Genomic DNA, 26,298 nt, shown 5'->3' on the forward strand with positions numbered 1-26,298 from the left:
GTAGAATGAAGGAGGGAAAATTTGCATCTTTGTAGCTTCTTTCCAGTGTCATTCTGTACACAGAGAATCATGGGGCCAGCAAGAGGTCCTCCGAAATTAATTGGGCCCTGTCTACACATTCTCCCTCTTCCTACAGTCCCAAGTTGCCAAGTAAATATCACTTTAAAATATCACTGAAAGCAGCAAATTTTAAGTTGCTTGGAACTGCAGGAAAATTGTTTGAGTCCTGTCTGGTGTGCTGGGGCGATAGCCCGGGTGCCCACAGAAAGAGCTTGGAGTACGGCCTCTGGCACCCGTGCCATAGGTTCGCCACCACTGGTTTATATGATCCATCAGGGCATAATATCTGTAAAAGAATGAAATCTCATCTTTAGAAATTATTTCTTATCGTAATGCTGTATCCACCCCTTATTTATCTCCACACACTATTTAACCCCTTAAAGAGGACCTGACACCCAATTTATCGGCACTAGGAACACTCGGAGCTAAAGTAAGCAGCTCCTAGTGCTCAATCAAACGCCCCAGTGTTAGAGTGATATCGTTGCCGGAAACCTCCGGTAACGCTATCTAACACAGTGTAATTGTCGGACAGCTCGCAAAGCTGTCCGACGCATTCATGAGGGGGCGGGGTCGGGGCACGGCTAGGGGCAGTGACTGCCGCCTAGCGGGCGGCAGTCACTGCTGGCCTATGGAGCGAGGGGGGCGGTCCGGGGAAGAGGCAGCACCTCGGACTGCCCCCTCATGAATACATCGGACAGCTTTGCGAGCTGTCCGATGATTACACTGTACTCCACCGCAGTGTTACATAGCGTTACCGGAGGTTTCCGTTAAACGCTATCACTCTAACACTGGGGCGTTTGATCGAGCACTAGGAGCTGCTTACTTTAGTGAGCAGCTCCTAGTGCCGATAAATTGGGTGACAGGTCCTCTTTAAGGACGGAGAGTTTTTTTCTCTTTTCTCAATCAACACCTTCAAAAGTCCATAACTTTTTAAATTTTCTGTATACACATTCTGTAACACATTTTACTTCTTTCTGGTGTTATTTTTTTATTCCATATCGTGTACTGGGAAGCTGGAAAAAAAATTTCAAATGTGGAAACATTTTTAAAAATGCATTTGCGTCACTTTCTTGTGGGCTCAGTTTTTACGACTTTCACTGTGCATTCCAAATAACAACTCTGCTTCATTCTTTGGTTTGGTATGATAACGGTGATGCCAAATTTATATAGCTTTTATTGCATTTTAATACATTTTCAAAAATGAAACAAATGTGTATGATGAATGTTCTGACGCTAATAACTTTTTCATACTTTGCTGTACGGAGTGAGGAGTAATTTTTTGCAAAATGAGCTGATGTTTTCATTGCTATCATTTTGAGGACTGTGCGACATTAGATCAGTTTTTATACATTTTTTATGTGATGTAAAATGGTGTAAAAGTTGCGTTTTGGGCATTTGGGTGCCATTTATGGTTATGTGGTTCCCCATCGGTAATAACCATTTTTTGATTTTGATAGATTGGGCATTTTGGAACATGGCAATACTTATTATGTTTGTAATTTTTACTGTTTATTTTGTTTTACATCAGTTTTAGGGAAAGGGGGTGATTTGAAATTTTTATATTTTATAAATTTTCTACATTTCTTAAACTTTTTTTTTCACTATTTATTAGGCCCTCTAGGGTACTTTTACACTAGATGGCCTGATTGTTCCTACCATATACTGCAATACTACTGTATTGCAGTATATGGTGTTTTTACATAGGATTCATTACAATGAACAAAATTTATTGTTTGGTTATTACTCATTCTTGTTGTTTATTTTTATAAATTTACTATGAATTAATATGTTTAACTAATTATAATAAAATTAAGGAAAACCTACCATCATGGAACTACCTACTGTAATAAGGTAGATCTATTGGATTGCAGCCCAATCCTTTTATTACCCAATACTTTACTGCCCCAGAATTTTGTTAAATGTTTGTCTGATAAATTATCTGAAGAGACAGACTACTGGGGCGTAGAGTAGCTGCGCCAAGGAGCAGGAGCTACAGCTCCTCTTTGTCCCGGTCACCTCTTTGAATTCCACCTCATCCCGGTCACCTCTTTGAATTCCACCTCATCCTGGTCACCTCTTTGAATTCCACCTCATCCTGGTCACCTCTTTGAATTCCACCTCGTCCCGGTCACCTCTTTGAATTCCACCTCGTCCTGGTCACCTCTTAGAATTCCACCTCGTCCTGGTCACCTCTTAGAATTCCACCTTTGAATTCCATCTTTGGTATGTACCTCCTGTCTCCAGCCTCGGCTCTGAAGCAGAGCTGCTGCGCATGTGCACAACTCCGACTTCAGATGTGTGCTGAAGACAGAAGGGAAGGAGGGATTCAAAAAGGCTACTGGGGTGGGGAATAGCCATAGCTCCCGCTCCACAGCACGGCTACTCCATGCCCCAGTAGCCTCTTAAAATAATTTGCATATTTATCTGATAGAAGTTTTACAAAGTTATGGGACACTAAACTATTAGGTAAAAAGAGGATCGGGCTGCACTGGATCCACCTTATTAGGTAGATTGGTTATGATAGGTTTCTTTTTTATTCTACATTGTGCCATGTTTTTCTCTTTTTCAATTTGGTATGTACCTCCCCTTTTTCACTCTTACAAATGTACGGTTTATAGCATGTTGTGTCATTTTTAAGTATTTATCCCAAAATCTCTGCAATCTTTATTTTGGGATTTCTGTCATAAAAAATTTAAGGTGCCCTGTATTATAGAAAAATATATACCATTTTCCCACTTTATTGTGGACTTTGGTTTTACATTTAAGCCCATTTCACATTAATGCAGTTCTAGACTGCATACAATCAAGAGGATTTCTTGTGAAACCCTATATCTTACTTTTGTCAAGCCGTTTATTAACATTTGCTGAATACTCTTCCACACATTATGCTATATTATACTATATTATAATTTATGCTAAATTATATTACTCTTTACAGAAAGATGAAATGTTCTGGGAAGGAGAATGTGAGAGATACTGTCACTGTGTTGGAAACAATCAGGTGACCTGCATTGACCAATCCTGTGGACCTAATGAAATCTGCACAGTTCACAATGGTATCAAGACATGCATGCCAGCAAACACTGATATATGCCATATATATGGAGATCCTCACTACATAACTTTTGATGGCAAACTGTACCATTTCCAAGGATCTTGCAATTATACAGTTGTAGAGACCTGTGGAAACTCATCCTCTGAAAACTTCTCAATCACAACAAGGAATGAACACAGAGGAAGCCTCACCTGGACAGCAATACATTCAGTTGCAGTTAGAATCAATAACATTCATATCATTCTGGGGAAACATAGAGTTGTGGAGGTACAGTACACTTTATTATTATTCCTACTTCCGATTAACCATGCAGATTATTCATGTTAAAACTTTGTTATGCACCATTCTTCCTTTAGATAAATGGAGCCATCGTAACATTGCCTGTGAACTCAATACCTGCCATCTCCATACACCTAAGTGGTCCTTATGTAGTCCTACAAACTGATTTTGGACTTGAAGTTAAATTTAATGGAGATCATGAGCTTTTTGTTAAAGTAAACGAGAACTTTAAAGAACAACTTTGTGGTCTCTGTGGTACATATAACAGCAATAAGCTGGATGATTTTCTAACTCCTGATGGTGTAATAGTACCTGATTCCAATGCATTTGGAAAGAGCTGGCGTGTTCCTGATGATGACTGGGTGTAAGTACAGACATATGATTACATTTATTTTCTGCTTCAGTACCATAGTTACATTATTACATAACTTATATGGTTGAAAAAAGACACTTGTCCATCAAATTCAACCTAGGAAGGAAAGGGATTGGATGATGAAGGGATTTAGGCGAAACAATTCAATATCATTTTATTCCATTATATGATTTAATCAATTTATTTAATCATAAATGAACTACATTACTTTATTAATAGAATTATGGGCTTCCAAGAGTTAGCCTTGTCATCAGGACTTAGGGAGGAGCGGTCCCAAACCACAATGTTCAGTTCTGTGGCAAATATTGTGGACATTGAAAACCCAAGCCTGGGCTTCAGGGGTGTTAACCCGTTAAATTCAGCTGGCAAAGCCAGTTCATGACATGACGGGAAGCAATGATCCTAGGGAAATTGTCAGGTTTGCGCGAAGCATTTTTGGTGCTGGGGTGTTACCGGTCGGATGAGCCTGTTGAGTTCACCTTCTTCTTCCCGGTGCATGTGAACAGAACAGAATTGCGACAGAATTTCATTTTTAAATTCTGCAGTTTGCCCGAATCAGTCGGGTTGTCCGACATCCACACCCCCTGATTTGTGTCGCATGCAAGCCGGCGCCGATGCACCACAATCCGATCGCGTGCACCAAAAACCTGAAGCAATACAGGGCAAAACAGTAAAAAGTTGGGAAACCCGATGAAAATGCGCTGTTCGGACCCTTAGTAAATGTGCCCCAATATCTTTAGACTGCCATTGATAGATGTCTATTAGGCAAAGCCATAAACATGGCCTGATGCCATAGGTAGTCTTTCATTCACCTCAACCCTACCTAAAAAGTGAAGCTCTCAAACAGCTAAATATTAAAAAAAATTGTTGGTGTCATAAAAAGGTGCCTCAATCAATTTTTATTTACACAAAGTTGTTAACACAGAACAGCAAATTGGTTTTTTTACCAATTATTAAAATTCTTTAAAAACATAGAATTTTAAATGGGTAGTTTTCTTTTCACTGTATGTACTTAAAATAGATTCCAACTACATGCATATTTTGTCATGCATGTAACATATTTCACATAGTTGCATTAAGGGAGAAATAAAAAGTGTATGGTTTTTGAAATACAGAGATGGAAAAGCTAATCAACTCTCTGGAGGACATTTATCAGGGTTTGTACACCCTGTATAAACCCTGAAATATTTATAATTCCTAGCAAACCACCTGGAATAGCGATTATTTTCCCCTTTACTTCACAGTGGGTATGGATGGGTGTGAAGGGGGCACACCCAGTGGCAGATCAGGCCAATGTGTGGTGTTTTCTGTCCTGCACCTATGCACTTGCTATATCCTGATATAGCCTGGGAGGGCTCAGGTAATAGAACTCTTCTACGCCAGGCAGAGCCTCATTATTTATCTGCTATGGCGGAGGGGGGATTTCATCATACGCTGGCGCTAGGTGCTAATAAATTCTTCCCTCTACAATTAAAGCATCACATAGTAAAATGTTTGCATTTAAAGAAAATTTGCTATTTTTTGCCCTAAATCACACAGCTGTGTTGTTTTGTAGCTGTGAAGATGATGTTGTTGATCCTCCTCCCTGTGATCCTCAATTAGCAATCAAATATGAAGATGTATGCAGGGTCATCCTGATGGGCAGTGGTCCATTCAAGAGCTGCCATTCCCTCATTCCACCACAGTTATATTTTGAGAACTGTGTGTATGATCTCTGTGCCACTGGAGGAAATCAAGATCAATTCTGCAATGCTTTAGCGGCATATGCTGCGGCCTGTGAGAGTGCAGGGGTGAATGTAGGAGACTGGAGTGAAAACACAGTGTGTAGTAAGTGATATTATCTTTTTCATCGTTTACACACTCGGAACAGCTTACATTTCTCTTGTATATGTTTAGCAGATGTATACCTATTTATCTAATGTACAAATTTGTTTCATATACTGTACCTGTAATTTTTTTAATAGATACAGGACAGTGTTCCTTCTTCCCCTTACTTTGACTATCATCTTATCACCTTCCACTTTAGTCTGCATTTCACTTGAATTTTCTCTTGCTAACAAGATGGACAGAAGTTCAGTAAAGTGTCAAATTACTTAGTTCTAAGCAGAAGGGTGATTGGAGCTAAGGGTGAATTGCGTATTTGCAAACAGAAACAGCAAAGAGTAAGATGTTTTGGATTAGATTAAAAGTCACATATCCAGAATTTTCATGGACACACAATCTACTACTGTTTCGACATTGTTTCATAATAGTGAGGAACACTTTAAAGACACCTTACTGTTTGCTAGTGTTTTAGTCTTTCCTAGGAACATTGGCCCACATTTATCAAACACAGTGCAGTTGCCTGTGAAGTGTACATGATGCGCCAGATTAAGGTATTGTGACTAGTGCCCTCAACACTGCTCGGGAAGTCTGCACCATTTTGTTTTGCCGCACTTTGTTCATGCTGTAGAATTGTGGCGCAGACACAATCGTGGCACACCTCAGACAGAATTGTGATGCACAGTCCCACTAAGCACTAATACACCCCATTAGGTGCACATTTTTATGTCTCAGTTCTGTGATACACAAGTGTCACAGATACTCTATAAATGCATGTGCAAGCAGTTTGCATGTTCTTTGTAGTGTAATATAAGACTAATGTAACTAAAGTTTCAAAACATGTTTAATATTGTGTAGGGAATATCATTAGTAATACTTTGTTAACATGAATGAATTTTGCTTATTTTTATTGAAATCCAGTATTGCCCTGAGTGAGCACTGATGACGAACATCTGTACACAGCCTGTACACACAGTTTACAATGTGCAGATATATATTCTTAGCCAGCCTCTTCTTTTCCATCACTTCTAAAGGACTTATTGTAGAATAACTAGTAGCAATCGATTATATTTTTATACATCTGTAAGCCCTAATACCTATAACGCTGATCCCCTCTGCCTTCTCAGCATCTATTCAATGAACTATTATGTGCCAGAAAGGGAGACGGGTATAGAGCTGTAAAAATCAGTCTGTCAAAGCTAATCACTACAGCTCCAATCTGCTCAGCCTGCCTGCACATAATAGGGCTCTAAGAAGCTTTCAGGAAGGCAGAGGGGATGTAAGTTTTAGAGACTAATGCTTACAGACATAAAAAATTGAAAGGTAGCTTAATTTTTCTAAAATACACGGACTAGCAAAAGGGTATCAATGTTTTCAACAACTTGAATTTCCTGCTATGTTATTTCGCCAGAGAAATAGAGAAATATTTAGAGAAATAATTATAGAAATATTTATTCTGTCAAAGTAGATAAAGACAGACAGGGTAAATGGGCTCCATAAACAGGATTTGAGGTCCACAGGGTTCCAAACAGGTTCAGGGTACACAGCTATCCAGACAGGTTCAGGTTATAAAGGGTTCTGACTCAGGCTAGGGGTACACATGCCTATGGCTCAGGGGGGCACAGCAGGGGGTTTCCAGGGACAGCTGTTTCGCGATGTCTGGCGCTGTCTCAAGCTTTCTCTATGGCTCAGGCTAGGGGTAAACAGGCCACAGTTTACAATGGTTATCAGGGTAACCAGATCGGGTTACAGATTATAAGGGTTTCAGATTTGGTATAGGTAACAGGCAGAAGAACCACAGTTCACAGCAGTACCAGAGTCAGGTATCGGTAATAGGCAGGCTATGAAGTCTAGCAGCCCGAATCCATACAGAGCATCTTGACACTGACGGCTCTAATGAAGATATTAAAGTCAAGGTTTTTTCACCTCTTTTGGCAACCATTTTAGACTAGTGTAATACACATCATATGGACATCTGACATCTCACTATTAAGAACCATGTAAGCCACCTCCAATGCCAAGTTTGTTGTGCCAGAATAGATATTGTTATGAGCCTCCTTGTTGACTCCAATGTCCACCTCTTGGCTTTGGAATAGATGGATGGACTTTATTTCGCAGTCTTCCAACTTTCACAGCACTCACTACATGAGGTATTCCCATCTGGGCATAAACATTTAATTTATCAGCCACATATATACATACATTTCTTTAAAAAATATTGATAAATATTTACCTGTGTGACAATAATTTCCCAAAAATTTAGCCATATGGTCCCGCCAAAGAAACAAATTGTTTTTGCATATGAATGCCCGACATCCTTCCTGTGGTAATGAACACTGAATCCAGGTAGTTGGGTGCCTTAATAGCGCCTTCCTGGTCAGTGCTGGAAGTTCATGGTCGTGATCTCATTTCAAAGGACAACATGACTACATATACGGGAAATTATCTCCACACTTGTATATTTTTAATAACATACAATAAATGTTAATATATGGCAATTGGGATGATTTCTTCAATGTGGTTTTTTATTTTATTTAAACAGATACAAAAACAACAGAAATTCCAAAATCAACCATTAAACCCTCTTCTCCAACCACCTCAAAACCAACCTCTGCTCCAGAAATATCAGGTATGTGTAGAGTTGCATGGGTTTTATTCACTTATTGAAAGTAAATTAAAGGCTTAAAGAGACACTCCAATCAAAACAGATGAATTATACCTTGTGCAAGGTCTGAAGGGAAGAGCATGACTCTAGGCTCTTGCAAGGTTCTAGGAATACAATGAAAATAAGTCATACTCCTGCCTTCAGACAATGCACCATGCGTTATTCAATGCAATAGATTGGACTGGGGAGTAGTCGTTGTATCTTTCATGCTATATCCATGTACATTTCTGCAGGAGGAACATGTAGCGGGTATGGTGATCCACATTATTTTACATTTGATGGTTATGCTCACACCTTCATGGGAAACTGCACTTACACACTGACCAAACTTTGTGAAGTTAATAGCAGTTTGCCCTACTTCAACGTAGAAGTTGATCATGAGTATCGAGGAGGTCTCACACATGTGTCCTATGTCAAAGAAGTCACAGTGTATGTTCACACCTACAAAATCAGCCTTGGAAAACAGAAGGTGGTAAAGGTAAGTTGGCTTCTACATTACATTTGTCTTTTGAACTCACCAGTAGTTTTGAGTGGACTCCTCCACCCTATTCCATGTCCTGTTATTCCCCTATCTGTCTATTGGACCTGAACTGATGTTGAGTGGATCACCCTTTACTGCTTCATTTTGCATAATGGGACTTCTGGAGCTAACTGACAGTTTAAAGGGGTTGTCCACTTTCAGTAAATAATTGATATTGTTTGTGTAAGGAAAGGTTATACAATTTCCAATATACTTTTTGTATCAATTCCTCATGGTTTTCTAGATCTCTGCTTGCTGTCATTCTATAGAAAGCTTCTCTATTTACTTCCAGTGGATAGAATCTGTCCATGCTGATGTGATGGAGGTGCAGGTGCGGGAGCCATTATTATCACACAAATCCTATTACTCGCTGTGCTAATAATGGCTCATGCACCTGCATGTCCATCACATCACCATGGGCAGATTCTATCCATTGGAAGTAAATAGAGAAGCTTTCTATAGAAGCAAAGCAAGCAGAGATCTAGAAAACTGTGATGAATTGATACAGAAAGCATATTGAAACTGTATAGCTTTTCAAGTCAGTAAAAATATCAATTATTTACTGAAAGTGGTCAATCCCTTTAACTTAGATTCTCATCAGCAGCTCAATAGCTAAAATCTCACAACTGTGTTACAATGCCAAAGTCTGTATGTAGACCTGTTATAAATTTTCTGGATTTTGCCATCCTAGCGTAATATACTGTCTTCTTACACAGTCTGGCACTGTGTATCTATGAATCTGCATGTATTTTACAGTATATTTATCTTCAGTAAAGTATTTAACTCAGACAGCTGAATTTTTTTTGTTAATGTTTTTAACCTCTACATAGGTGAATGGACTGGTCCAGCTGCTCCCTCTGAGTTTATCTCCAGATGTGTACATTGGCTATAGTGGCCAGTATGTTGCTATAACTGCAGCTTTTGGCCTTAGAGTAAAATATGATGGTGATCACAGAGTTGAAGTTACTTTATCCAAAGAATACCAAAATAAAGTTTGTGGAATTTGTGCCAATTATAATTTAGCAAAAGATGATGACAATCTCAACCCTAATGGCCAAAAGGAGGTAGACTCTGTAAGCTATGGAAACAGCTGGCAGGTTGGCAGTAATACCAGGTAAGCGGTTAGCATTTTCTTGCATTAATATTGTCAATTAAAATATAGTGTTATGTAGTTTTACCCATTATAAGCAGTTTACATAAAAGAAGGCAAATAATTGTGTATTCAAGTTCCTTAAAAAGTTGAGCACAAACGTTTTAAAAACATGTCAAAATAAAATTCCGCCATTTACATCTTTACATAAAAATGATATGGAAAATATAAACTGCTTGGTATATCCAAATAAAAAAAAGTATATCCTATACAGTGAATGATGTAATAGAACACAAATACCACCCTAAAATGCAGTATTTTCCTCTATCCCCCTAAAAAAATGGAGTAAAAGTTTATCCTTTAATTATATATATATATAGCATTTAAAGATTGTCCCGCAAAAAAATGATTTATTACACAGCTCTATTGACTGATATTTTAAATGTAGGGTTTTAGAGTTTGTTGTGCACAACGTTTTTCTAAAGTTTTTAAATACTGTTTGATGTATTCCTACTGTCCTTCTAAATGAAAGTAACATGTCAAATTAAACACCATAAAATTTAAAGAATAAAGAATTACAGTACAGGTGGTCCCCTCCTTTAAAACACCCAACTTACTGACGACCCCTAGTTCCAAACGGACCTCTGGATGTTGGTTAATTTACTGTACTTTAGTCCAAGGCTACAATAAAAAGCTATAACAATTATCAAAGGTGTCTGCAATGAAGCTTTATTGTTAATCCTGGTTCTGATGACAATCCAACATTTTTAAAATCCAATTGTCACAGAGACAAAAATTTTTTTGCTGGGGTTACAATTATAAAATATACAGTTCTGACTTACAAACAAATTCAACTTAAGACCAAACCTAGAGAACTTATCTTGTATGTAACCCGGGGACTGCCTGTATGTTAGTATTGCTTTTCTGCCATTTCACAAAACTAATATAGACAAACAATCAAAAGATCCCATCACAAAACCTCTCTCCAGAAAAATAAACCTCCATATGGATAGGTTGACAAAAAAGATATAATGTAATGAATAAATAATACATTGGACTCTGTCTATTAAAATAAGCATGTCAACATTTTCTACTGATCTAATATCTTTTATGATAATTTCTAACTAAGGGTCAATTACTAATTGTTTACTCAGTCAATTCAGTAATAGCTGCCTCTTCTGCTTTGGAAGATGGGGTACTTGGAGGATGCACTCTGCCCTCGCTGCTTGGAAAAAAGACAGGATGGGTGGCACATGTTTTGGTCCTGAAGATTTGGAATATTTATGGAAGTAGGCTTAGGACCTGATATACAGCTTGTATAAGATGAGGATCCCTCATGAGCCTAATATATGTTTACTAAGTAGTATTGATGGTTACAGGAGAATCAGAATGAACGCTTTGCGGTGGCTACATTCTTATACCAAGTCCGGAAGAGTATAGCCAGACATTTGCTAGATGAAGATCCGCTGGGGATGGGAGAAGTGGTACTAATAGGACCATCTGGATGGACAGAAAAGTATACCACATAAGAGGGAGCCTTAAAAAATTTGAAAAGCATTGGTCTAAATGGGTGGAATCTCAGGGACTAGCAATGAAAGAACTGCAGAGAGGTTTGTTAGTTCTGAAACCGGTGTTGCGAGAGAGTGTGCTGAGAGTGTGGGGAGTGTAATAGATTTTATTGTTCTTATTGGGGACAGAACTCAAGGGCAATGGAAATGTGGAATGGATATAGGGAACAGCAGGCCAGGGGATGAGGGGGAGGTGTGGTAGGAGTCTGGGGGTAGGGGTGGGTATTGTATTTTTATAAGTTCATAGTGGTGTTGGCAATGATACGTATGCTGTTTTCTTATCTGCATTTATTATGTCAATTAAAATAAATGTTACCTGATTGAAAAAAACTGTTTGCTTTTTATGTTCATAAAGCAGATTTCTTGGCTATGAGGACATCCTAACTAATAATTATAATCTCAATCTATATAGTGCCATTATATTTTGTAGCGCTTTATACATCACATGGGACTTATACATAGTTTAGTGAGTGGAAGACTGATTAGTAGGGAGTTACAGTAGTCGAGTCGAGAGAGGGAATCAGAGCAACGATTAGCATTTTAGAGGTTTCAATTAATATGTGGTGCAATGGAGAGGTCAGCGACCAGAACAAACCCAGGAGCATCTAATATCAATACTGTGCAAAAAAGTTGACATTTAATGTAAAAAAAAAAGTTGCATTTTTTTTTATACTTTTGAATGTTTAAACATGAAGCCCTCTATGTTATATACTGTATATAATTGCTGGGCACAATGTTGTGTATGTCATATCATTTGTAAAAAAATTCATTTTTTATCTCTCCAGTTGTTCACCAGCCATTGATGTTCGACCTTTATGTTCACTTGAGGAAATCGGCATAATACAGAGCAATGCCTCTTGCGGCATGATACTTCCCTTTGATGGTGTTTTCCAACATTGCTTTGCATTGGTAGATCCTAGGAAATACTTTGAGAACTGTTTCCATGACATGTGTGAACTTCATCTAGACCCAGAGATTCTCTGTTATCATCTTCAAGCATATACAGATGCCTGTCAAGCTGCTGGAGCAACTGTTCTTCCATGGAGAAACTCAACTTTTTGCCGTATGTAGAATTGTTTTGTTTGGGCTAGAAACTTTACTTCAATGTCGTTCTGTAATAATAGGAGGGTTGTTCCTGATACCTTTAAATTTAAGTGATTTACATTTCTTTATAACACAAAGGTTAAGAAATATTCTCCTACAAAGTTATGTGATATTAAATAAAGATAAAATAAACATAGCAATAACTCCATATGATCAATATAATCTATACTGCAAACATTTGCTATATAATAAAGCATTACATCTTATTTACAGCTTTGATGTGCCCTCCAAACAGTCACTTTGAGCAATGCAGCACTGCTTGCCCAGCAACTTGTGTCAACCCAGCAACACCATCCTCCTGCTCCCTTCCCTGTACTGAAGGATGTATTTGTGATGCAGGATACGTCCTTTATCATGATAAGTGTGTTCCAAGAGACCAGTGTGGATGTTGGGAAAATGGAAAACATTACCCTGTAGGCTCTGAATTCTGGACTGATGATTCATGTGCTACAAAATGTACCTGTCCCTCAGCAGGAGGAAAGATAGTCTGTAACTCTGCCTCATGTCCATCTGGAAAATACTGTGGCGTGGAAAATGGACTTCCAGGCTGCTATGATGTCACTTATGGTGAATGCACAATCTATGGGGACCCACATTATAACACCTTTGATAAAGAAGTACACCACTTTATGGGTATATGTACCTATACCCTTGCCAAAACATGCAACTATACTGAATCTCTGCCTTATTTTAATGTTGAAGCTAAAAACGAGCATCGGGGGAACCCAACAGTGTCTTGGATAAAAAGTGTCACAGTAGAGGTTTACAACTATAAAATAACAATTGAGAAAAATGAGCGCAGTAGAGTTTTGGTAAGTCTACAATATGAAGAATTTATATTTATATATGAAAATAATTTAGCTGGTTTGATCTAATGATGTCTAATTTTTTTTAGGTCAATGGTATCTGGACAAATCTACCAGTAGTGTTGATAAATAATGGGAACTCATCCACAAGTTCAGAGTCTGTGCATGTCTCAAGCAGCGGTAGATATATTGTGGTAGAAACCGATTTTTACTTGAGAGTCTCTTACGATACTGATCATACAGTATCTGTGATGGTGCCAACTTACTACAAAAATATGACCTGTGGAATGTGTGGAAATTTCAATGGCATCCGTCATGATGACTTTTTGATGCCCAATGGGCAGTTGGCACAGAACTCTAATCAGCTGGGAGAAAGCTGGAAGGCGGAAGATGATGATCCATTATGTCAACCGGATGTTCCTCCACCACCACCACCACCTCCATGTTCACTTGAAAATGAGGAACTTTATGGAAGTAATGCCTTTTGTGGCTTGATAAGAAATAAAGATGGACCATTCAAGGAGTGCCACTCAGTAATTGATCCTGACATCTTCTTTGACAGCTGTGTGTATGATCTGTGTGTACTTGGAGATGAGACCTTATGTTCAGCAATAGAGGCTTATGCTGATGCCTGTCAAAGAGCAGGTGTTCCCATCGTTTGGAGAAACTCTTCTTTCTGTCGTATGTATTCTTTCATCTTTTAAAAAAAGAGAAAGACTTACATTAAACATTTTATCAAACTGAAATGTATAATTTATCTTTCTCAGCTATCCCATGTCCTGGAAACAGTCACTATAATCCATGTACCAGTGCTTGTCCAGCCACATGCGTGGATCAGAATGCACCAAACAACTGCAATAAGCCGTGTACTGATGGCTGTGAGTGTGATCCGGGCTTTGTACTGAGTGGAAGCACTTGTGTTAATGTCAGCGACTGTGGGTGCTATTATGATGGAAAGTACTATCAGGTCAGTAATATACTTTTCAAATCAAAAATAGCCCAAACATCAGAAATGTACAGTGAATGACCATAATTTGCATCCAAATATGTATGTAAAACTAATATAATACTTTTTAGTATGTCAAATATTCATATAATGGCTTGTACAATCCAAAGGGCATTTTTTGAGTAGAAGTATCCATTTATTGAAAGAATTTTTATTTAAAATATTACTGAATTTATTTACTCCAATTTCTTATCCTGCAGAAAAATGAAGTTTTCTGGACAGGGGAATGTGTAAGTCTCTGCACTTGTGAAGGGAACAACCTTGTAAATTGTGTTGCTCAGACTTGTCCCCCTAATGAGGTATGCCAGGTCCTGAATGGAGTGAAGACCTGTGTTCCCAAGATCACTACTACAACTACTACAACCACAACCAAACTGCCACCTACACCAGGTATCTCAGAATTATTTCCTGTTACCTTCTTTTAATTCTAACCTCAAAAAAATCCTTGTGGTGAAGATTGTGATAATACTGGACAGTGGCATCTTTACTTATAATTCTCACGTATTTGCATTTTGCGTCCAGTGCTTACAGAAGTTGTTTTCTTCTCTATTCAGATACCTGTGATTTGGATTGTTCTTTTGATGTTAATCTATGTAACTGGAAGCAATCAGTGAATGATAATATGGACTGGATACGCTGGAGAGGTCCTACTCCATCTTCACTTACGGGACCTTCTTATGACCACACCACTGGAAGTAAGCAAATAATGTTAAGTTAACATTTATCTTGATAATTACTGTTGCAAACATTCTAGGAAATTATATTAAAACTTTTTTTTAGAGAAAATAGAAAAATATATGTAAAAATAAATATAAAAATATATTTATTTATATACTATATATACTTAAGTATAAGCCGGCCCAAATATAAGCCAAGGCTCCTAATTTTTCCACAAAAAACTAAGAAATTCTATTGACTTGAGTAAACCTTGGATGGGAAATGCATTTGTCATAGCCTCCACCCAGTATATAACTATTCAGCCCCCTTCCCCCATGTATGTAGCCAGCCCCAGTATATAGCCAGCAAGCCCCCTGCCCCTCAGTGTATAGCTATTCAGCCCCCTCCCTCAGTATATAATCAGCCAGCCCCCTAATCCCACTATATAGCTAGCCATTCCCTTGTACCCCAGGATAAAGCTATCCAGTTTCCAGCCCCCCAGTATAAAGCCATCCAGCCCATGCCCCCTAGTGCATAGCCAGCTAGCCCCCTGTCCCCGAGTATATAGCCTGCTATCCCCCAGTATATAGCCATGCCCTGCCACAGTATTAGTAGTAGTCATCTAGCCCCCACTATATAGCTAGCCCTCAGTATATAGTCAGGCAGCTCCCAATATATAGCCAGCCTGCCCCCAGTAAATAGTTAGCCAGCCTACCCACAGTATATAGCCAGCCAGCCGCAGTATGCCCAGCACATAAAAAAGAAAGTCAATACTCACCTTTCTAGCACCCCCACAGGTCTTCTCTTCTCACTTCCGGCAGGTCCGTGCAACTTTGCGGCGCACAGTCTTTGATGTCTGCTGCCATCATACTGTGTTTGCTGGCAGCCAGGAGTATCAGAAAGGTGAGTATTGACTTTCTTTTTTTATCTTGCGTTTAAGCCGAGTTTGAGTTTTTCAGCACATTTTTTTCTGCTGAAAAACTTGGCTTATACTCAAGTATATATGGTATATATAAAATAGATCTGATATCTCAGTGAGATACATTGTGTCAGAGATCCAAGCAGATATATATAAATGTGTTATTTGCATGAACATATGATGTTAATTTGATTGCAAACAGCAAAATAATAATAATATATTTTTCAGATGGATACTATGTGTACATTGATGGACGTTTCTCAAATAACGGAAATATTGCACGGTTGGAAAGCCCTGAAAACTGTTTCACTGGAAAGCACTGCTTGCGCTTCTGGTACCACATGTATGGAGTTGCAGATTATATGCAGTTGAGGGTTTCTGTATTAAGACCAGATGGCTTGGAAGTCATGTTTGATGTGATGGGCAATAAAGGAGATGTATGGCGTTTGGAAGAAATTTTCCTGCCAGACAGTGATATCATCAAGGTAATGAGATGTTATTTGAAATAATAAGTTATTATTTCATTTTTTGTATACAAGATTGTCATCATCTTTACGACATTTTGAACTGATAAAATTGTGTTTACAGATTTTTATTGAAGGTTTTAGAGGGGAGGATTTCCGCAGTGATGTGGCTATTGACGACATCTCTCTTGTGCCAGGTTATTGTACAGGTAAATATAGATGTCAGAATACTAATTAAAATTCCTTTCCTAATATTTCTTTAATTTGTGTCATGTATATGCATTTACCACTAACTAAAGTTAAGAGATTTTACATTGTTACAAGTATGGAGGAGATTTATGTAGTAAATATGTATATACTTTATTTTATATTAATCTATTTTTATTTCATAACACGTCAACTTATTCTCCACAGGACCATCAACTACCACCACCACTACCACAACTTCTCCTCCACCAACTACCAGTCAGCCATTAGGTCCACCAGGTAGAGTAAAGAAATGGCATTTAATTTACTTTGTGTCTTTATAAGGACACCCACTTGTAGTTTTCTGTGAATTGCAGTCTGGCAAGGGCTTTACAGGTGAATCACAATATTTTGTTTCATTGGTTTTATAAGAAACTATAGTAAAGTATTGTTTTTCACATAGCGTGAGCTCAGCAAAGCGGTAGATATACATGCACATAGAGGAGGGAGAGCTATTGAAGTGTTTCGGAACTAATCCTTAGTCTTGGCTTGAAACTGGTCAATGGCTCTTCATTCTTCCCATGCACATGGTTTTTAAAGTTTTTCATTAAAAGTTAGATTTTAATTTTGCATTCATTTTATGCATCAACGCTGGAGTCATCCTTTTTCCATATATCCATATAAAAAGATACTGCATTACATCCTGCTACATACATATAGCATATACAAATATACAGTGGCATGGCCGGCGCCAGCACCCGGCTTACCCGGGCAAGTGCCGGGGCCCCAGAGCTTCCAGAGGGGCCCATGGCACACGCTGGCCCGATCACATAACTCAATTACATCGGCTTCCTTGTGCCGCCAATGTAATTGAGAGCCGGAGTGCTGGCGCGGGTGGCGGAGGCGGCGCCGAAAGCGGGACCCTCGGAGGACTCATCAAGTGACAGGCAGAGCGTCTCTGTGCAGGACGCTGGCCGGCGACATCATGACCTCACGCCGCCAGCGTCCCTGCTGCCGCACAGAAGACGCTGCCCTGAGGATCGCGTCCCCTGAAGAGGTGAAGAGGAGAAGAGAAGAGGAGCGCGGGATAGAGCCCTGGACATGCACGAGGTGAGATAAAGTTTATTATTTTTCTACTGCCCACTATATGGTGCCTAACTAATAGAGCCTGGCTGTAACAGGTAAAAAGGAGCTGTATATTACATTGAGGGGCTGTATATTAATCTGAGGAGCTGTATATTACATTGAGGGGCTGTATATTACATTGAGGGGCTGTATATTACATTGAGGGGCTGTACATTAATCTGAGGAGCTGTATATTACATTGAGGGGCTGTATATTACATTGAGGGGCTGTATATTACATTGAGGGGCTGTATATTAATCTGAGGAGCTGTATATTACATTGAGGGGCTGTATATTACATTGAGGGGCTGTATATTACATTGAGGGGCTGTATATTAATCTGAGGAGCTGTATATTACATTGAGGGTCTGTATATTAATCTGAGGAGCTGTATATTACATTGAGGGTCTGTATATTACATTGAGGGTCTGTATATTAATCTGAGGAGCTGTATATTACATTGAGGGGCTGTATATTACATTGAGGGGCTGTATATTAATCTGAGGAGCTGTATATTACATTGAGGGGCTGTATATTACATTGAGGGGCTGTATATTAATCTGAGGAGCTGTATATTACATTGAGGGGCTGTATATTAACCCATTAAGGATGAGGTGTTTTTACATTCATTTTTCGCTTCACATCTTCTAAAATCTTTAAGGTTTTCATTTCCCGTTGTACAGAGCCGTGTGAGAGCTTTATTCTGCATAACAAACTTTACTTCTCAGTGACGCTGTTTATTATTCCTGCCGTGTACTGGGAAGCTGGAAAACATTCCAAATGTGGGGAGATTGGCGAAAAAACACATTTGTTTGACGTTATTGTGGGCTGTTTTTTCCATATAGGTTTTGTTGCATTTTAATACATTTCCGAAAAATGAAAACTTTTTCATACTATGGTGTAAGAGCTGTGTGTGGTATAATTTTTTGTGAGATGAGCTGACGTTTTCATTGCTACCATTTTGAGGACCGCAACTTTTTGATTACTTTTTATAAAATAAATTTATGTGATGTAAAATGGTGTAAAATGGTGAGAAGCTGTGATGCCTGTTAATGTAATTTTTACTGTTTATTTAATTGTCTATCAGTTGTAGGGAAAGAGGGATGAATCTTATTGAATTTAGTTTTTTTAGACCCTCTAGGGTAATTTAACCCTGGATGGCCTGATCGCTCCTGCCATATACTGCAATACTACTATATTGCAGTCTATGCCATTTTTACATAGGATTCGTTACAATGTGTACATGTACGTGTAAAGCGCTAAGAGGTTAATTAATTTAATTCTATATTTTTTCAATGCCGCCACATGAGTTTACTGCTAAGGGGCCCACTGAGGCTCTGTCGCCCAGGGGCCCACTGAATCCTGGAGCCGGCCCTGTACAGTGGCGTAACAACCACCTAAGCAGCCGTAGCGGTTGCTACGGGGCCCGTGAGGTTAAGGGGCCCGGGGATGCAGGGACTCTGTGTGTCCTTGTAGTGTCGGTGCCTGCCGGATTGTGTCCCCGGGCCCCTACCTCTGTGTCCACTCCTAAACCCGCCGCCTCCGTGAGCCGGCCGCCTGCCCCCTGGCACAGATGACCGACCGCCCCCTGGCACAAGTGACCTCCCCCCATCCCCCTGGATGCTGGAGCCGACCGCTGACAGAGCGGACGGATGCCCCTCCTCTCCACTCGTCCAGTCTACAGCGCCCCCCCTTCCCCCCGGCAAAACAATTAACCGTCCAACTCACCAAACAAGAACCCGCCCGCACAATCCCCCGCGTGGCCGAACAAGCTGCCGCCCGTCTCCAATCCCTCCCTCACGCACCCCCCCCCGCGCGGCCGAACAAGCAAATGCCGCCCGCGCGGCAGAATCGGCACCCGCCTGACTCCCATCAAGCCCCCCCCCCACGCCTGCGAGCGAGCGAGCCAGCGAACAAGCACCCGTCAACCCCCCCCCGGCCCGCAGACGAACCTGTCCGATCACCGACCTACCCGCCAGAACACCCACCTGAACACCCGTCTCAAGCCACGGCTGGGTGGCCACCCATACAGCCCCAAAACATCCGAAAAGGTAAGTATATACATGTATTTATCTGTGTGTATATATGCATATACTATGTATATGTATATATACTGTGTATATATGTATATATTGTGTATTATTGTATATATGCATATACTGTGTATATATGTATATCTGTGTATATATGCATATATTGTGTATATGTGTATATCTGTGTATATATGCATATACTGTGTATATATGTATATCTGTGTATATATGTATATACTGTGTATATATGTATATCTGTGTATATATGCATATACTGTGTATATATGTATATCTGTGTATATATGCATATATTGTGTATATGTGTATATCTGTGTATATATGCATATATTGTGTATATGTGTATATATTGTGTATATGTGTATATACTGTGTATTATTGTATATATACATATATTGTGTATTATTGTATATATTGTATATTATTGTATATATGTGTATACTGTGTATAATCACGAAAACAGGCAGCATTCAAAAACGTCCAGCATTAGGTGAAAAAAATGTTCTTTTTTATTCCATATTCAAAAAGTACAACAAAGTACAGCGACTTTTTGGCTCGCTAGGAGCCTTTTTCAAACATGGAATAAAGAAGAACATTTTTTTCACCTAATACTGAACGTCTTGGAGTAGTGCTGCCTGTATTCGTGATTGTATATTGTGTGTGCTGTTTGTATTTTCCTTGAGTATATACTGTGTATATATATGTACATACTGTGTATATGTGTATATATGCATCTACTGTATTTCTACACACACATATTTATATAAACATATATATGTGCACATTTAAATATATGCACATATATGATGTGTGTGTTTTTGTATATGCTGTGTATATGGTATGTATGTATATGCTCTATATACTGAATGTCTGTGTGCATTTCCCGTATGTGTGTATATATGCTGTATGTGTGTATATTCTGTATGTATATGCCACATGTGTGTATATGGCGTATTTATACCGCATGTATGTGTATATATGGTCAGTGTATACGGTGTGTTTCATATATATATATATATATATATATAATGTGTATGCAGTATGTGTGATGTATATATACAGTATGTGTGTATATACTTTATGAGTTTGTATATATAGTGTAACAGTGCATAAATGTGTGTGTATAAGTGTATACTTGTATGTATATAGGGGCGAGTATATGAGTGTAGAAATTTATGTGTGTGTGTATATAAGTATATAAATGTATGTATATATGAGTGTAGAAATGTGTTTAATTGTATAAACATGTCTGTATAAGAGTACATTCACAAGAACGTGTGAGGGTCGTATATCTGGCTGCAAATTTGCTGCCGGATATACTTCCCCCATATGTGTCTATAGCACCTGGGCTCGGTACAGTGAGCACAACGAGTACTCACTGTTTCGAGCTGTGGCCACAAAGGAAAGAGAGCGTATCTATGGCTGTAAGAATGGCTATGTGGCTCTATTCTCTATGGAGAGGGGAGAGGTGAGACGTGATCACCTCTTCTCCTCTCCAGCGCGCCAGATATGTGCCTGCCACGCTATAGCCGGCCGCGCACACGTTTATGTGAATGCAGCCTAAATATGTATATATTTTGGGGGTGGAAGGGGGGCCCAATGTAGAAATCTGCTATGGGGCCCAGCTTCTTCTAGTTACGCCCATGCAAATATACATACAGTAAATAGACATCATACATGCATACAATATACAAACACTATACATCATACACATACAGCATATACAAACATACATTCAGTATATAAAGCATATATACACATATACAGCAAACACACATACCTTTATGTATTATATATAGCATATAAACACTTACAGTGAACAGCATATACACAACATATACATACATACAGCATATACACATACATGCATTTGTACACTCATACACACTCATTGGGGGTCATTTACTAAGGGCCCGATCCGCGTTTTCCCGACGTGTTACCCGAATATTTCCGATTTGCGCCGATTTCCCCTGAATAGCCCCGGGATTTTGGCGCACACGATCAGATTGTGGCGGATCGGCGGTGGCATGCACGCAACGGAAATCGGGGGGCGTGGCCGAACGAAAACCCGACGGATTTGGAAAAGCCGCCAAAAAAGTGTTGCGGAGATCGCACTTACCTTCACTCAGCCCGGCTCGGTGTATTCCAGTGCGTTCCGGGGAACTTCAGTGCAGCAGCGCCACCTGGTGGACGTCGGAGGAACTACCTTAATAAATCCCGGCCGGACCCGAATCCAGCGCAGAGACCGCGCCGCTGGATCGCGAATGGACCGGGTAAGTAAATCTGCCCCAATGTGTTTATAATGGTGCACATGCTCCAATATTTAGTGTGGTAGGTCAGGAGGCCAGGCCCCCTGATACTGTGCTGCAGTTTTCACTTGCACCTAAAAAGTCTCATGCAAGTGGTTTGCGCTTGATGTTCAAAGCCAAACAGAATTGTATTAACACAACAAGTAATAATATGCTGACGGTTCATAATAATAATCTCATTAAGGTTTTAGTCTAGGTGGTTATATAGTTTTATTATATAGTGCTAAAATATTTAGATATGATAATTCTAATTAGGGTACATTCAGATGGCCGTCTGGGGGAATGAATAGGCGGCCGCATATACGTCCCCATAGACGGCAATGGCGGCCTGGCAGTACGCTGCCACACATGTGTGGCACTGTTCTTTGCCGTACACAGGGAAAAAAGATAGAGCATGTTCTATCTTTCCCCGTGTGCGGCCATGTCCGCGCTTTTCTCTACAGAGGGTTCACCCCTATGTTTTTGATTTTGGAATAATTGTAATGTAATATTAATATATGCAGGATAGTATAAAATGTGATGAAGCATAGTAATTGTATTTTACCTTTAAAATTACCTGCAATAAACTAGTAAATGTAATAAAACCTCATATATTTTTTACAGGATCATGTGAGGTGAATGGAGATCCTCATTATTACACCTTTGATAACCAGGTTCATCACTTTATGGGTACATGTACCTACACTTTATCCAAGCTCTGTGAACATGATGGACACCTGGTTGATTTCAATGTGGAAGCAGCTAATGAGTATAGAGGAGGAAATACTAGAGTGTCCTATGTCAAGTATGTGAATATAGATGTCCATGGATACAGGATCACACTGGAGAAAAACAGAGTTGTCATGGTAAGATTCTAGATGTAAACGGTTTGGGGATTACCAAACATCCTAAAAGGTCTTCAGGAATTTATGCAGCCGTGTGCATGATAAAAGTATATAAAGACTGATCACTGGGTGGTGAATAGCTGAGAAGACTGCTAATAAGCAATAAAAAGAATGATAATAAATTCAAATGCCTTCAGATATATCATGCTTTATAGGGAATCAATGTAAAGAAAATTAAAGAAAGTATATACATTACATCGATACAAAGAAAATTAGAGCAGATCTCTTCAGAAAAAACTAAGCCCCATTGACCAAAAACTGTAAAGATCTTGCAGAGGGACTTCAATGTTAATAAAATAAATCTTTTTTTGAGATTATAATATTTAGACTTACATTTTCTTTGCTTATTTAAAACAATACAGGTAGATGGAAACATTGTGAACTTACCAAAAACACTAGAACCGGGTATAAACATATTCCTGAGTGGACATGATGTTCTGGTCACAACAGCATTCGGACTCCATGTGAGATTTGATGGCAACCATAGGGTGGTGGTAACTATTCCACATGAATATGCAGATAAAGTGTGTGGACTCTGTGGTAATTTCAATGGAAATAAAACAGATGACTTCCTAAATCCAGATGGAGAATTGGAGCCAGACTCCAACAGCCTTGGTAACAGTTGGCAAGTTGACAATGACACGAGGTTAGGAATTAATTTTTGTAGTTTTACATGTTTATTTTCTATATTTATTGTTACTTTAAACTTTAGTCTCTGTTGATTAATTGTTTAGGTCTAGATGATGTTGTGGTACTTTTATTGTAGAATTTTATTGCTTATAGTTAAAATAAATTCCTAATGACACAATCTTTTTCTATAAGATGCACAACCGGACCAGAAATAAATCCTAATTGTACAGATGATGAGAAAGATACAATTGCCAGTAACAGCTTCTGTGGAATTATCACGGATAAGAACGGTCCCTTCAAGAATTGTCATGGTGTGGTAGATCCTCTGGTATATTTCAACAATTGTGCATATGACTTGTGTGAATTGAATCTGGATCCCGGGATCCTATGTGACAGCCTTCAGTCTTACGTACAAGCTTGTCAATCACATGGAATCCAGATAAGCCCTTGGAGAAATGAAACTTTCTGTCGTAAGTGCCAATAATGTTTAAATTGATTGATTGATTGATTACATACTCTAAATTTATATTGTTAAGCTTTCTTAAAAGTCACTGTATAAAAAAAGGGAACAAAAATGGTCTTGTAGAGTCATACTAGAATAAAGGCGGTACTGTGTACAGCAATAAATAAGCTTGACTATAGGTGCATCTGTTTGCTTCTTTCTATTCACTATTTACATTTATTCATCACCTATATTTTTTACAGCCCTAAAGTGTCCAGAAAACAGCCACTATGAGCTCTGTGACACTGCCTGTCCATCTACGTGTGTCAATCCAGCTTCGCCATCCAGATGTTCTCTTCCATGCACTGAGGGTTGCTTTTGTGATCCAGGCTATGTCCTCTATGACAAAAGGTGTGTCCCAAGTAGCCAGTGTGGTTGCTGGGAAGATGGGAAACATTACCCTGTAGACTCAGAATTCTGGACAGATGACACATGTACAAAGAAATGCAGATGTCCCTCAGCAGGAGGCAGTTTAATCTGTGAATCTGCTTCATGTCCGGATGGAAAATATTGTGGTATAGAAAATGGAAAACCTGGCTGTCACGATCTTTCCTTTGGTAACTGTGTCGTTTATGGGGATCCACATTACAACACCTTTGATAAAAATGCTCATCACTTCATGGGAATATGTACCTACACCATCTCCAAGCTCTGCAGCAATATTACTTCCCTTCCATATTTCAATATAGAAGGAAAGAATGAACACCGTGGGAATCCAACAGTTTCTTGGATACAGAGAGTCATGGTTGAAGTGTATGACTATAAAATAACAATTGTGAAAAATGAACCCAGTAGAGTATTGGTAAGTGATAAAGAAACCTCTAAATTATCTTGTTATTGCTTACTTACCTTGATTTTATTCTAACAAAACTGAATGTACTTTTCCTTTAAGGTAAATGGCATCTGGACAAATCTGCCTGTAAACCTGGTGAATGGATCCCTAGTGGTTACAAGAAGTGGTAGATATGTTATTTTGGAGACTGATTTCCACCTCACAGTTTCCTATGACACTGATCATACAGTTGATGTGAAAGTACCAACCACTTACTATAATCAGACATGTGGAATGTGTGGAAACCTTAATAATGACCCAAGGGATGACTTCTTTATGCCTAATGGCCAGTTGGCACAGAACTCAAATCAGCTGGGAGAAAGCTGGAAGGTGGAAGATGATGATCCATTATGTCAACCAGATGTTCCTCCACCACCACCGCCACCTCCATGTTCACCTGAAAATGAGGAATTATATGGAAGTGATGCTTTTTGTGGCTTGTTGAAAGATAAAGATGGACCATTCAAGGAGTGCCACTCAGTAATCAATCCTGACCGCTTCCTGGACAGCTGTGTGTATGATCTGTGTGTCCTTGGAGATGGCACCTTATGTAAAGCATTAGAGGCTTATGCTGATGCCTGTCAAAGAGCTGGTGTCATCATTGTTTGGCGAAACTCTTCTTTTTGCCGTATGTATTTATTTTTTAGCTTTCAAAACTAGAATCTGATTGTTTAAACAGTATAATACTTAAATATAAATACAATGATTGATAAAAATATGGTTGGATAGACAGAGAGAGGCTTAAATATAAAAAAAAATATTTTAAATGTAATTTCTTTCAATTTCTCAGCTATCCCATGTCCTGGAAACAGTCACTATAATCCATGTACCAGCGCTTGTCCAGCCACATGCGTGGATCAGAATGCACCAAACAACTGCAATAAGCCGTGTACTGATGGCTGTGAGTGTGATCCGGGCTTTGTACTGAGTGGAAGCACTTGTGTTAATGTCAGCGACTGTGGGTGCTATTATGAGGGAAAGTACTATCAGGTCAGTAATATACTTTTTATGTAAGTTAGAAAACTTGTCCTGCTTACAATTTTGTAGAGTGACTGTTTTATAATATATATCGTTTATTGACACTCCTTCAGAAAAATGAAGTTTTCTGGTCAGGGGAATGTGTAAGTCTCTGCACTTGTGAAGGGAACAACCTTGTGAATTGTGTTGCTCAGACTTGTCCCCCTAATGAGGTATGCCAGGTCCTGAATGGAGTGAAGACCTGTGTTCCCAAGATCACTACTACAACTACTACAACCACAACCAAGCTCCCACCTACACCAGGTAACTTTATCTAAGGGTTATTTCCTGTAGAACTTTATATAATCAAATTCTAACATTCAAAAATATCCCTTGAAATGGTGAGGATTGTCACAAGACATTCTTTACTTATATT

General features: G+C 39.1%; 1 protein-coding gene across 5 annotated transcripts in view; it reads left to right on the top strand.

The window, feature by feature from the left end:
* Nucleotides 1-26,298, top strand: part of LOC140122114 (uncharacterized) — a 141,500-nt gene that overhangs the window by 25,637 nt on the left and 89,565 nt on the right. For all 5 annotated transcript variants that reach the window (XM_072142595.1, XM_072142596.1, XM_072142597.1 and 2 more), the window contains exons 13-34: nt 2,999-3,382; nt 3,472-3,758; nt 5,323-5,594; nt 8,131-8,217; nt 8,487-8,731; nt 9,604-9,887; nt 12,217-12,494; nt 12,749-13,347; nt 13,431-14,022; nt 14,109-14,308; nt 14,548-14,737; nt 14,902-15,042; nt 16,152-16,408; nt 16,512-16,596; nt 16,802-16,873; nt 22,661-22,902; nt 23,304-23,587; nt 23,764-24,041; nt 24,277-24,875; nt 24,966-25,533; nt 25,696-25,895; nt 25,997-26,186. In XM_072142595.1, coding sequence (XP_071998696.1) covers nt 2,999-3,382; nt 3,472-3,758; nt 5,323-5,594; nt 8,131-8,217; nt 8,487-8,731; nt 9,604-9,887; nt 12,217-12,494; nt 12,749-13,347; nt 13,431-14,022; nt 14,109-14,308; nt 14,548-14,737; nt 14,902-15,042; nt 16,152-16,408; nt 16,512-16,596; nt 16,802-16,873; nt 22,661-22,902; nt 23,304-23,587; nt 23,764-24,041; nt 24,277-24,875; nt 24,966-25,533; nt 25,696-25,895; nt 25,997-26,186 — 6,334 coding nt within the window. The remainder of the gene's footprint in view (nt 1-2,998; nt 3,383-3,471; nt 3,759-5,322; nt 5,595-8,130; nt 8,218-8,486; nt 8,732-9,603; nt 9,888-12,216; nt 12,495-12,748; nt 13,348-13,430; nt 14,023-14,108; nt 14,309-14,547; nt 14,738-14,901; nt 15,043-16,151; nt 16,409-16,511; nt 16,597-16,801; nt 16,874-22,660; nt 22,903-23,303; nt 23,588-23,763; nt 24,042-24,276; nt 24,876-24,965; nt 25,534-25,695; nt 25,896-25,996; nt 26,187-26,298) is intronic.

This window comes from Engystomops pustulosus, chromosome 3 (assembly GCF_040894005.1).
Source record: "Engystomops pustulosus chromosome 3, aEngPut4.maternal, whole genome shotgun sequence".
Taxonomy (NCBI): domain Eukaryota; kingdom Metazoa; phylum Chordata; class Amphibia; order Anura; family Leptodactylidae; genus Engystomops; species Engystomops pustulosus.